This window comes from Vulpes lagopus, chromosome 24 (assembly GCF_018345385.1).
Source record: "Vulpes lagopus strain Blue_001 chromosome 24, ASM1834538v1, whole genome shotgun sequence".
Classification (NCBI taxonomy): domain Eukaryota; kingdom Metazoa; phylum Chordata; class Mammalia; order Carnivora; family Canidae; genus Vulpes; species Vulpes lagopus.
The window spans coordinates 41408535-41422355 of NC_054847.1; the positions used below are offsets into that span (position 1 = coordinate 41408535).

Consider the following 13821-nt stretch of genomic DNA (forward strand, 5'->3'; position numbering starts at 1 on the left):
TAATTTTTTATTTTTTATTGCTTGTGTTAATGTGATGTTTATTATTTTTTTAATATTTTATTTATTGGGCAGCCCAGGTGGCTCAGTGGTTTAGCATCGCCTTCCACCCAGGGTGTGATCCTGGAGGCCCGGGATCGAGTCCCACGTCGGGCTCCCCATAGGGAGCCTGCTTCTCCCTCTCTCTGTGTCTCTCATGAATAAATAAATAAAATCTTTCAAAAAATATATTTTATTTATTTGACAGAGACAGCACAAGCAGGGGGAATAGCAGCAGGGGGAGAGGGAGAAGCAGGTTCCCCGCTGAGCCAAGGGTGCTCCATGGGGGCTCGATCCCAGCACCCTGAGATCATGACCTGAGCTGAAGGCAGACACTTAACCGACTGAGCCCCCCCAGGAGCCCCCCGATATTATGTTTATAATTCTAAATGATCACTAAAGGAAGTATCCTGGTCTGTTGAGAGGGCTCTGGTCACACCCACTAAGTCGATATGTGCGTATATATACATACAGTCATTCTGATCAAAATGCGCCCTGTGCCCTTCTGCTGTTGTAGAACCTTCTAGAACTCCGTGGCTAAATGCACCTGTAGGATCTCTTTGGGGAATGCAGGCTGCAGGCTGACTCATACAAAAATGAGCATTTTAGGATCTGTAGCCAGGGAATCACTTCAGAGGGATGGCTGGAGATGGCAGATTGTCTGAAAACATGAGATGTGACTGGTGGAAGGATTTTCTCCAAATCCCTTTTCAAAACAAAAATCTCATGTATTTTTTTTTTTTAATCCAAAGCTTGTGCCCAAGAACAGTATTTTAGAGCTGAAGCCAGGAGTCTTCTGTGGAGGCCACGCTGGCCCATGGGGTGCTCACCAGGCCCGGGGCCAGCACCTCCCTGTGGTCAAGCTGCTAAGAAGTAGCCAGTGCTCCTCCAGGGGACTGTGGTTGGAATTCTAGGAGGTCCAGCGCTCCCCTCAACATTTTGGGGCCCTGTGGTATAGACACCCTCTCTGAGTGGGGTCCCTGGCCAGGATGGAGAGCCCCTGGGAGTGTGCTAGAAATGCAGAGTCTCAGGCCCCACCCCACACGTATTGAGTGAGAACCTGCATTTTCACAAGATCCCGGGTGACCCGTGTGCACTTGTTTGAGCAGCGTTGGTCACGCAGCTTAGAGGTGACCCAACGGTAGGGTCAGGGAGGAGATAAAATCATCTTCAAAAACAACCATCTAAGAAGGCCGCGTGCTCTGGATTCCAACTACTGTCTACAACATTCTGGAAAAAGTGAAACTACAGGGACCCTAAAAGACCAGTGGCTACTGGAGATTGGGGTGGGGGGCGGAGGGAAGATGAATCGGTGGGGCACAGGCGGTCGGGAGGGCGGAGGAGCCACTCTGCATGACGCTGCAGCAGTGGATGGACGTCATTCCGTGTGTGCCAGGACCCAGGGAGTGTACAGCCGGAAGAGTGAGCCCTAATGTAAACCCTGGACTTCAGTTAATCACAACGTATTACACTTGCTCCTCAAGCGTGGTAAACGTGGCCCACTGATGTGTGATGAGGGTAATAGGGCCAAACAATGGAGTGGGGGTGAGGGAGCCTACAGGGACCCTCTACTTGCCACTTGTTTTTCTGTAAGCCCAAAACTGCTCTCAAAAATAATCTGTTAATTCGACAACCTGTGCAACCAATCGGGGTGCGGGGGGCAGACATTCTCAGCTTGGGGTGCACAATCCCATCCCTGAGCTTTCTGTCATTTCTTCTTGCCTGGTGTCAACTGGTAGGCCCTTCTGTCCTACAGCCGGGTGGGATCCCCACTGGCAGGGAAGGAGACCCTGTGGGACATGGGGACCCCGTGAGCTGGGGCGCGCCCCCCAGGCTGTGCACCATCCCCTGGTGCCACCCTGGGCTCAGGCCTGGCTCCCCAGAGCGAAGCCGTGATGCAGGAGCGGGGAGGAAACACGGATGCACCTATGTCCTGCTCCAGTAAACGGAGGACGAGGAGGGTATTACCAAGTTACTGATCCTGGAGGAACGTGACCTGGGGCACGGATGCCAAAGAGCAAGCGTCTGTGCCAATCTACGCATCTCACCCATTTGCTTAAATGTGAATTTAATTAAACAAAGAACTGTAGCCACATGTGTGATAATGAAGGAAATGACCTTATGTCTTAGAGGCCGCCTGTGGCAGCAAGGGGCACACTTAGCACTAGCGTGACGACCTGACCCAGCGGAGGAATTCATGTTTTCTGTTGATACAGCAGCTGGATGCGGCTGGGAGTGCCCAGGTTAGGGACGGGGGGTGGGGAGGGCCTGGTCCCTGGACAGACCCTGCTCAGCACTGAGTCCTGGACAACACAGCCACGTGCAAAAACACACACATAGACAACGCGAAGTCGGTAAAGCTGGGCACAAAGATGGACTGTCTTTCAGGAGTGACAGCCGACTCCATCCCTCCAGACGTCTGGTCACGAGTCCTGCCCCCCAAGTCATTTCAGGGAAGACAGCAGGTGATGGGTTTGGAAGCAGCTGGAAATCGGATTGTCGGATTGTCACACCGCTGGGCAGGCTAGTGTCCTCTTCTTGGGTGTTTCCAGATTTCCGCCCACAAGACTGTGCTGCTAGCCGGCGGCCCTTGGTTCACAGGGGATGTGAGCTTCTCTTCTCTGCTGGGGTCCCGGACGCCAACTTCTTTGTGGTTGTGGAGTTTGGCTGAGTTTTGCTTTTGCTGACACTTGGCTTCTTCTGTTTCTGGCTGTTGTTTTGAAGGGATTTCAGCCCCAGCATTTTACAATACTTGTTACACTGGTGTAGTGCTTTAAACTGATCGATGAAGGTCATAGAACAGTTGCCTTTAAATCCTTTGTACCTGCGAGTTTGGGTAGAAGGACACATACTTTTTTAAAAAACAGGACACTTCACCAGTTTCCATGTACTAATGGTACATGGAAAATATATTGATTCCCACTCTAGGCAGGAACGGCCCAATGTTTGCCACAGCTATTGACAGGAAAAACAAACCCTGTGGGACTAAGCAAAGGCAAAGACCCACTGGCATGCACAGGACGGACCAACGGCCTGTGATTACACAAGTGTTCTAGATGCTTATGGTTCCAATAAAACAAAATATCATTGCCCTTTTATGTTTAATCATGGGGACTAGTGCTGGACCATCTTAATAAAAAATTAGATCTCTCAATGGTCTGAGAGCGATCCCATCCCACCCAGAAGTTCTGAATAAAAGATTCTACAACTCTCTGGGGCTGAAAGAAATTATTTAGGTTAGACCTTTCAATTCATAGTTAGAGGAATGTAGGCCCAGAGACTCTGGCAGCAGCCCAGAAAACAAAGCAAGTTAGTACAAGAGCCGAGTGAGGATGCAGCCCTCTGAGTCTTCTTCTAGAGAAGATCTCGGTCCTGTGTCACCACCCCCTCTGCTCCCCAGCAGGAGAAGAATCTGGGTCTTTGTCACTGGTGAGCTCTAGAAGGGGCCATGCTGACCTGCCTCGGAGTAGTCTGAGGGGTTGCTCCTTTGGGTGGGGACACTGAATACTCAAACTCTAAATGACTGTTTTTTTCTCATCCCGATCATAGAAGTTAGTGTCCTCCTTGAGGGGACAAGGCCCTCAATCTCCGCACCCATCAAGAAAGCTGTTTGATGGGTTGTTGTGAGGATGAAATGAGAAAATCCACATAGACCACCTAGCTCAGTGCATGACATGCAGTACAGACTCAATGAACATTGGCCAAGTTATTAAATGATCAATATTGTAACATTCCATCCTGTGGAAGGGATGTTGAAGCCAAGATTGAAGGGTGAGGGAGAATGAGGGAGGTATAAATGGGGGAGTGGGGGTGAGCCCGGCACACAGAATGGGGCCGGCACAATTTGTAGGGTCCTGTACAAAATGAAACCAAGGGTTCCTTGTTCAAAAATTATGAAGACTTTTGAGACAACAACAGTGGAGCATGCATTCAATGAAGCCCAGGGCCCTTTGGAGCGCAGGTCCCATTGCACCACACAGTTAGCAAGCCCATGAAACTGGTCCTGCTGGGTGGGAGAGAGCTCTGGCCACGTCTGATTAATAGGACCAAGGAGAAGTCCGGCCTCTTCCATTTGCTGGTAGAAACCACAAAGATGAACGAACCTGGAATGAACTGGGACCGGGACTGTGTGCTTTTCCCTATGAAATCAGCTCTGTTAGGGGAGTTAAAGGAGTTAAAGCTGCTAGGGGAGCTGTTAAGGGAGTTAAAGTTTCCTTTCATCTCTGGGGCCAGAGCATCAGGCAGCAGCTCTATCTCGACAAGTTTGTTACAAATCCCCGCCTGCTCCCTCCTCCTCTTCCCTGCAAGGGAACGCTCTACCCCTGGGAGCCCACAGGCCATTTGCTTGTGAAAAATGACTCGGTTTCTAAAAGCCAAGCTCCCTCATTGAAGAAAAAGTCAGCTCTAGACAGGAGTTGAATCCAGCAGCGTAGAAAAAATCCCACTGCCAGCCGCGTCATCTTTACATCTCTATCTTCTGTAGGACACCAGAGAAAGGCTGAAATGTCAGCCCCACTGCATCTCTCTGGTCCCCTAGTGCTTCCCAGCAGGATGCAGCCAGGATGCAAGGCCCCCTGGGCCTGTGTTTGTCAGACCTGATGGAAAGCCCAACCCCATCCTTCTGCTGGAGGGAGGCCTCGCTCCTCAAGCAAACTAGGAAGGTCACAGGCAGGGGCAGCCTCCCTGTCTAAAGGCCCTGGAAACACATCCTGGTCACATGTCTCAGGCTGCCTGGAGGCTTCTAAACATTCAGACAACATCCAGTCTCTGCAGAGGAAAATCACTAATTCACACTGGGGCCTCCCAGAAAATTTGAGAGTCACTTTGTAAGCCCTGCCTGGTAGCCGAGTGTGCGATGCCAGGTAACAAGTGAGCCCTGATATAGTGGTACCTAAGCTCTGGAATGGAATAGGCTGAGTGTGGACAAAGGAGCAGGACTTCTGCGCAGCCCAGCAGGGTCTGCCCTCTTGACTTGCCTCTGAGAGCCCAGGCCTCTTTCCAGAAATCTGGTCCCTTCTTTTCCTCTACATCCCTCCTTCTTTAGAGTCCTCATGGAAAGCCAGAGTAGGGCAGCAGGGACTCAGATTGGGCTGATTTTTACTATCGATGGCCGTGGGCCTGCTGAGGCCCTAGACGGATGGCTGCTTTGCTTGGCCTGAGAGCCCCTCTCTCAGCCCCCAGCTCGAGGGCATTTCTGTGAAGCCTTCCCTAACCCTGTCTTCACCAAGAGAAGAAATATCTCCAACCTCTTCCCTGCATCTTTAGGAAACTACATCCGCTTCTCAGAATTCAGGGAATGCCTCACATCTCTGCACAGACTGTGATCTCTCCCAGGACACTACCTGAGTCCCGATAGACCTGTCCAGGGGAGGCTTCTCAGCAAAGGTCAAGGAAACAAATGGAACCAGCTCCATCCTCAGAGCTGCTTCACCTTGGCCCAGAGGGTCCCCAGATCACATTTCTGAACTTCTCTTTCTCTCTGGGTCTAATTTTGGACTCTCAGCTTAGCATGTCACATAATAACGAACTTCCGTCCCTTACCTGTAGAACTTTTCTGGCTACCTAGCATCTACAGAATTAAAAATATTTCTCTGGGGCACCTGGGTGGCTCAGTTGGTTTAGTGTCCGACTTTTGGTTTAGGCTCAGGTTGGGATCTCGTGGTCATGAGCTCCAGCCCCACGTTGGGCCCCCCTCCCCGCTCAGTACAGAGTCCGCTTCAGATTCTCTCTCTCCCCCTCTCCTCTTGTGTATGTTCTCTCTCAAAATAAATAAATGAAATCTTTTAAAAAATATCCTTCTCCTTTCTCAGTTTGGTTTTGGTCTCAGTCAGGGATGCTGGGTTTCTGTCATGATTTCTTATTTTCTCAGACTCACAGCCATAGCTGATGCCTTAAAGGAGAAGAGGGCAACATCCTTTGTATTTCTCGATCAATTAGCCCAGAGTGTTTCCAAGGACACAAAGCTCTCCTGGAACATCAAGCAATGGGCAACACACTGCCTGTGGTCCACCTGGCATGCCATTGTGCCATCTGCCACCATCAGGAGTAGACGGTGAATCTCAAGGAGCCTGACATCTCTCCAGCATTATCCCCACTGCACTCATCTCTGTTGTGTTTGTTAGACGGATGTACTAGGTCGAACAGTGTCCCTTCCAAGAGGCATATCCTTCCTGGAACCTCAGAACATATCCTTATTTGGAAATAGTGTCGATGTCTTATAGATGTAATTAAAATGAGGTGAAGCTGGAGTAGAGTAGGTCCTTAACCCAATATTACTGGTGTCTGTGCAAGAAGGGGAGAAAAGATACCGATACACAGGGAGAAAGATCACATGATGACAGGCTGGGAATGACAAGGATTGACGCCACCTTGGGAAGCCTGGAGAGAGGCATGGGGCACATTCTCTCTCCTTCTGGTTCTCCAGAAGGAAACTACTCTGCTGACACCTACCTGAACCTTGGGTTTCTGGCCTTCCAGAATGTGAGAGAATATATCTCTGTTGTTTCAAGCTACCAGTTTGTTCCAGAAGTAGAACCATAAATTCATTCCACTGGACATCAGCCAATGGGATCTTTTCTTGAATATCTTTCCCCTCAGATGAGAGAGGTGCATACAAATTACCCAGGGATCTTGTTCAAACACTGGTTTGGGCTCAGTAGGTCCGGAGTGGGGTCTGAGAGCCTGCATCTCCATGGAGCTCTGGGGCGGGGGGGCGGGGGGGATGCTGAGGCCACTGGTCCAGGAATCCCACCTGGAGGAGCCAGGAGATGAACTAAAGTGTGATGACCTCAAGTCATCCCTACCGACCTTGGAGACACTTTTATATTTAAATCAGAACACAGGCATATCATTTGTTCATGAAATTTATGTCGCACAGCATCCTGAAGCCTGTTTCTGGAGGAGCTAGGAAGCGCTCTATTTCACAATCCTGCCCCGACTCAGCACAGATTTATTCAGCACTCACTATGTGCTGGCAGCCTTGCTAGGCTGATTTCTTGCTAAAAATGATTCCTCTTTTTCTCTCATCCTCATAATCAGACTCATACAGAAATCGCCAGCTGATGGCACGGCCGGCTCCTCTCTCGGCTCATCACGGCTTCCCTGTGCCGTGTGTTGCTTCCAAACACACCTGGGAGGCGAAGCGGGTAGAGCCAAGCAGCAGGAACTTCCAGATCTGGCTGTGGTGAGCAAATTAAGGTTTCTGTCTGGCTTCACAAGGGACCCGTTAAAGAAAACTTTATAGGGCAAGAAAAAGCAGTAGGGGATCCCCATACTTCGGGTAATCCTTTTAGAAGCAAGCCAGAGGCTATTTATAACAGAAATGTCAGTTTGATATCCCTTCTGAAGAGACTTTTAATTTATAGAGACACAGAATTCAGGTTGAGGTTGGGGGTGAGGAATTGGAATAAACCTCTAGTTTTGGGGGGAGTGTGTACAATAAAGCCAGGGCTGGATTTATGAACAGATAGAACAGATTCATGGCTACATGTACTAAAGGAGGGGCCGGGGAAGCCCCCCACTTAAACCACCTGGTAATTCCTGCAGTTCCATCAATACCCTCCATTTCTTCCTTTGTTCATTCACTGGGCACAGCTAGAGGGCAGACATGCCAGGGGGACCCCAAAGGATTAATAAGGCACGCGGCCCTTTTCGGGAAGCTGCCCGTCTTGTAGGGAAGACAGACACATTCACAAATAATTGCATTTTGCTGTGATAAATAGCTAATGAGGATCCTGAGAGATGGGGCTTTTCCCAGCACGTGGTGGGTCCTGAGGAGGACTCACAGGACAGATGGCTTAGGGTTCCTGGGGCAGAGGGACCGGCATGGGCAAAGGTTCAGAGGACGTTCCGAGGAGGGATGAGGCCAGAGGACATTTGCGGGAGGCTTCAGGAGCCGCGCTATGTGATTGTCCCTGTGGGTCAGCATTTCCCAAAATATGTTCCAAGGAGCAAGACTCCCACAAGACGCTTTGAACGAAAAATCATCCTGTGGTTTTAAGAACCGCAATCAACGCTCTACGATCTCCCTCCCTCCCCCTTGGGCCTTGGAATCACCCACCGGCTCTTTAAACACCTAATGAAGGCCCACCCTAAAGAAAGCTCCTGCACTTCTCCGACCCAGGGTTCCCCAAGGTTATTTGGCAACAGGAATCTGGTTTTCACGCAATCCCTCTGAAAGATGCCTCTGTGAGAGTCACCGAGCCCTTGGGGTGGGGATGACGCGAGGTAATCAAATCTGCCTTTTCTGGACGAGTTGTACTCTGAGGCTGTCTGCGAGCTGATCCTCCTCCCTTTGGAGAGCTGTCCTCCCTGCCGACCCCTGCAAGGGCCCTGGGACCCTGGTCCAGCTGCCACCACCTCACCCCAGACCATGCTGTCCCTCTCCCACACCACCCCCGGTAAGACGGATCACAGTCACCCAGCTGCTCGAGGGCTCCATGTCCCAGGAACTTCCCTTGGCCGCAGCCCACCCTCTGTCCAGCTGTGTCCCCGCCACCCCCGGCTCCTCCCTCAGGCCCCAGCCTGAGCAGTAGCCCAGGAGCCTCCTGGCACCTTCTTCCCTGACATCCGCCCAGGCTGGAAAAAAAACCAAAAAAACAAAACAAAAAAAAAGCAGAATCATAAAAAGAGGAGGGCAAAAGCAGCCCATGAGTCCGGTTCTCTGGTTCTGCTGGCAAGGCCATTCTAGAGGGAGCACCAAGCAGCTACGACGGTCCCCGCTCTGGAGACCATGTGGCCCATCCCCACATATGCCAGAAGCACGCAGTCCTCTCCGTAATATCTGGAACATCCACTGAAGTCAGGACACAGAGGGCCGAGGAGGGGACCCTGGAGACAAGACAGCCCTAAAACAGGCAGTCCGAGAGCCAGAGCCCAGCCGTGTGATTCCCAAGGCTGCCCCACTCCTGAATTTTAGCTGCAGAGGGAGGAGCTACCTTCTAGCTTCTTCTAGACGTTTTCTTGTCTTCTAATGACGCACCTGTCGAGTCTGTGGCATCTCTGTGGCGCGTCCCCTCTTCCATCCCTCTAACCTGGCTCCACTGCACTTTGCTTGGACCTTCCTCAAGGCGCGGATACCTTCTTTCTGGATGGTTCTGGCCCTCATCCCGCCTGTTCTCTGGGCGCCCCATCCCCCTCATCGTGCATTTCCCTCCTCCTGCCTCCCAGGCTGTCCTGCAGGGGCCCGTCTAGAACCCAGCAATCTCTCCAGATGTTCTTTCATCTCTGAAGCTGGACGACAAATGACAAGGAGCCTGGCTGCGGGTCCCTCGGGTCCCAGGGGCGGCTGGGCCGGGGGTAGCGCCGAGCAATGGGGAGAACACGGCTCCAACTGTAGTCACTTGGACAAAGTGTCCTTTGCAAACCTTTTGGGCACAGCCCAGGAGACTGCCGTGCTTTTCCCACTCGGTGGAGGGGGTATGTCCTTGCTGACGCATGGGCCCAGGGGACTCTGACCACACGCCAGAGAACGGTGCTGGTGGCGCCAGCCGGCCTTGCCAAAATTGTGAAAAAGGTAAATGCTCCCTTCATGGGCCTCCAGACCTCCTCGGTGGCCAAGAGTGGCCAAGCACAGTGGCCCCTGGCCAGCCCGCTCTCCGCGTAATGGCTCGATCAGATTAAAATGGGATGCAGGCTGCCTTCCAGGGCAGATGCCAGTGGGGCCAGTGGGAGAAAGCCGACAGTTTAGGGGGTAAAGTGTCTTCCTCTGGTCCCTTAGGCCTCAGAGAGGGGCCTCCGAAGCCTGCGGTGGCAAGTCGGCTAGAAAGTGTGGGTTCTGCTGCGAGAAGCACTTACAGGATGTCAGGAAATTCTGTGCCCAGGTCCCTTTGTTTCCTCCCCTCCTGGTGGATTTATGCATTAACGAGTCCACCCGGAGTCACCATGCACACACACACACACACACACACACACACGCACACAGAGCACACGCACACACATGTGCACCCAAGCCTGTTGTAGGACTGTGTATCTTGAATACAAATCCTTCCTTTGTCTCCACAAGCCTTGGCCTCTCTTGGGGCACAGCGGGGTCTCCGGCTCGTGACTGCCCATGGGCACACAGGCCCCAGGGTGGGCTGATCTTGGCAGCGAGGGCAGCCTGTCTTCTGGAGCTCGGCTTGCCTGCATGTGAGAGTCTATTTCAATCTCTCCTCTTTTTCATGGCTGGTAGGACGTGAGCTGGACACACACCAGCAGAGCCTCTTTCTCGGGGCGCTTGTCCTTACCAGGCTCCTGCCTTGACATTTGGGTCGCTATCGCCTCACGTTTGCCCTTCTGCGTGGAGCAGGCCCTTTGGCATTCTGTCCAGGGTCTCCTGGATTTGGTTTCTGTGTCAGGGACCTTGGACTTCGCCATGCACCTCACGGCTTCTTCTTTCTTTTGAGCGTAGAAACGTGATGCTGGCCACTGGCCACCCTGAGGACTGTCCTTTGGGACTATTCGTATGACACCTGCTTTGGTCCAGTGCTTACGGACTCTGAAGAAATCTGCTCAGGGCTCTTCTTTATTTTACTTTAATCCAGCAACATAACATGTGTGTGTGTGTGGGGGGGGGGTGTTTGGTTTTTTTTTTTTTTTTTTTTTTTTTGGTCTTTTGTTGAGACTATAAAGGGAAAACGTATTGACTCTGGTGCCCTCTGGTGGCTAATCACAATCACGCCATCTCCCCAGAAACTCACTGCTGGCTGGGGAGGGGCCTGTGTTTGCAGGACCTACTGCGACACCTGCCCCTCTGCTCCCCTGCATGCATGGGTTTACACTGGTTTTGGTTTGGTGACATTAAATTTCTAAATCTCCAGTTATAGAAGTAGGCATTTCTCCTTTTTCCCCCTTCAAAGAACTCTAAATGGCCAAGCAATTTCAAATTGGAAAAATATTCAGCTGTCCCGTCAGTATCTTGGGTCTGCCTAGAAAATGGGTTGCTAGAAGTTGTAACAGTGCTATTTGCCATGCTTCGTGACTTGAAGTTTTTGCACTCACCACTGCTGAAAGATTATGGGTACCGAGGTACAGGTGATGTTTCCAGACCTATTCCTATCTCTGGCTCCCAGGAGAAATATGACATACTTCTGCTTTAAGGATCATTTACATTTGAGTTTCTTTTCAGATTTCTTCTTGTGATTTAGTTCTAGTTTCAAAAGCATTGTGGTCTGAAAATATGCAGGGGACAATCCCAATCTTTAGGTATCCATTTGAGGCCTGATTTGTGACCCAGTATGTGGTCTATTCTGGAGAAAGTTCCATGGGCACTTGCAGGCAAAGTTGCATCAAAACAAGTAAGTCCTGACAGCCCCTATTTTATTTCATGAGATTGTAAATAACTGCCCTCAACATAGTAACATACCCTCTGCCTCCACTAAACAAGAGGACGAGACAGGTTGCACTTACTGGAATGTCAGCAGCCAGTTATATGGAGCAGATTGAGACAAAAGGAGATATTTTCTTTCCATGACACAATAGCTTCTCTTCCTGCAAAAGATCCTGACCACTGCTGACCGGAAAAGGTGGGCCCTAAATCTGGGAGATCTTTTTCTTGCTGGTTTAAACAATACAATGCAGTGTTTATTATTTTTAAAAAATGTTTGGGTTTTTTTAAGTAATCTCTATGCCCAAGGTGGGTCTTGAACTCACAATCCCAAGATCAAGAGTCACATGCCTTTCACACTGAGCCAGCCAGGAGCCCTGTTTAGTAGTAGTAGTAAAGTAAGTCAGATTGGCCTCCAGTGCTTCTCCCATCATCCATGCCTTGTGTTCTTTCTAATGTGGTTAAAAGACCGTGTGTAATGCTGCCTACATGGAACATTGCTTTTTAGGATGGTGCCCCTTCCCCAGGCTCTTCCCTCTCCAGCAGATGAACTAAGCCCCCCTGGGGTGCTTGCTAAGAGTTAAGAGACAGTGTGTAATGGATGCTTGGCCATCAGTCCTCTCTCCTGCTCTCCTGAAGCCCTCTGGCATCTACAGTGCTCCCCAGCCTTCTCTCCCCCGCCTATGATCCTCCCCACCTGGACTCTCTCAGCCCAGTCTTTGAGCTGCCTTTGAACCAGAACCCTTTCTCAGGCTCTCCCCTTTTGAGCTCCATGTGGCAGCTCTGGCTTTCACTGGAGAGTCTCTTCAGCTGATTCTCAGCTCCGGACATGGAGGGTCTGCCCTTGGTTCAGGGGTCCCTTCCTTCACACAGCGCCTGCCTGCAGGCGGCATGGCCATTTCTCGGCACCTCTTGCTCCTCACTTGGAAAGAAGGCTGCACATGGTTGTTGGTTCTCAGTCCAGAGCAGAGGGGTTCTCAGGGCCTCCAAAGAGCTCTCTCAACCACTCCTTACTTTCCAATCCAGGGTTCTCCCTTCTAGCACCTTTTTAAACTGAGCTTCTAAGAAATGCTTCTTTGGGGGAAGAATTGTGACTTGGGAGAAGTTTAAGGAAAAGCTTTTTAAAAACAATGGAAATAAATAAATAAATAAATAAATAAATAAATAAATAAATAAAACAATGGACAAGATGATCTAATATCCTTTCCAAAACTCTCAGATGCTTCAGAACTCCCTTCTCTCCCCATCTCCTCCTCCCTGACCACTGCTGGGGAGGAAAAGCCGTAAGTAACACTTTATAGACAACATTTTGCACTGGGCTCCAGCCATCTGCTCTTCTAATGGGTCTTGGGCAGCTGTCCCAGGCCAGACAAGTTACATTAAAGCTGAGAACAAAACCGAGGGATTGGATTTCTTTTGAAATTAGGAGAAAAAATGTGCAATGAGTTCCCGGAAACTGTTAAGATGCTCTTTAAAGATATCTTAAATAATCATGCTCTTACATTTGTCTTAGTTTTTGAAACTTCTTGGGCAGGTTTCTGTTTTGTTTTGGTAGAAAGTTGTTCTGAAGAATGGTATGAATTTTGCCCAGTCTGGTGTCAGGCTGAGGCAAGAGGAGGAAAGGAAACCGATATTTATTATCGCGTGCATACTGAGCTTCAGGGCCTGGAGGCAGATTAACGGGGGGGGGGGGGGATCCTCAAGACAGCCTTCTGTGTCCCCATTCTGTGGATAAGTGGCTTCCAGAACATAAAGCCATGTGACCAGGGGCGCCTGGGTGGCCCAGTCATTAGGCTTCCACTTTTTGGCACCTGCTCAGGTCATGATCTCAGGCTGTGGGATGGAGCCCCTTGTTGGGCTCTGTGCTGCACAGGGAGTCGGCTTGGCTCTCTCCCACCTCCTCTGCCCCTCCCTCTGCTCACATGCTCGCTCCACTCTCTCTCACTCTCAAATAAATAAATAACATCATTAAAAAAAGTTTTTTGAAGTCACATGACCCCATAGCTGGTAAGATGAGAACCCAGCATTCAAAGCAGGTAGGCTTGATGCTGAATTTGCTGTGAACCATGGAGAACATGGGAATCTGCTTTACTGGGGAAATGTTTCTGAGGTTCAGAGAAATCCCTTCATAAAGAGCAGCACCATATAATTTATTTCCTAAGTGGAGAACATTGTGCAGGACAAATGATTAACTAGATGGAGGCCAGGACAGCAGGCATGAAATGGCACCGTCCTGCACACACCGGGATGCACCCTCACCCACCCCACGGGCCACACTAATGCCTGTAACACAAGAGGCCAGGCTGCCCCTGGGAGAGTCCGAACTAAAGGCACGAGGAGTGGCTCAGTGGTTGAGCGTCTGCCTTTGGCCCAGGGTGTGACCCCGGGGTCCTGGGATCAAGTCCCGCATCAGGTTCCCTGTGGGGAGCCTGCTTCTCCCTCTGCCTGTGTCTCTGCCTCTCTGTGTGTCCCTCTCATGA

General features: G+C 50.6%; 1 protein-coding gene across 3 annotated transcripts in view; it reads right to left on the minus strand.

The window, feature by feature from the left end:
• Positions 1-281: 281 nt before the first annotated feature.
• The window catches only part of ALPK2 (alpha kinase 2), a 120128-nt gene continuing 106588 nt past the window's right edge, over positions 282-13821 (minus strand). For all 3 annotated transcript variants that reach the window (XM_041739702.1, XM_041739703.1, XM_041739701.1), the window contains one exon: positions 282-2860. In XM_041739702.1, coding sequence (XP_041595636.1) covers positions 2632-2860 — 229 coding nt within the window. In that variant the 3' untranslated portion in view covers positions 282-2631. The remainder of the gene's footprint in view (positions 2861-13821) is intronic.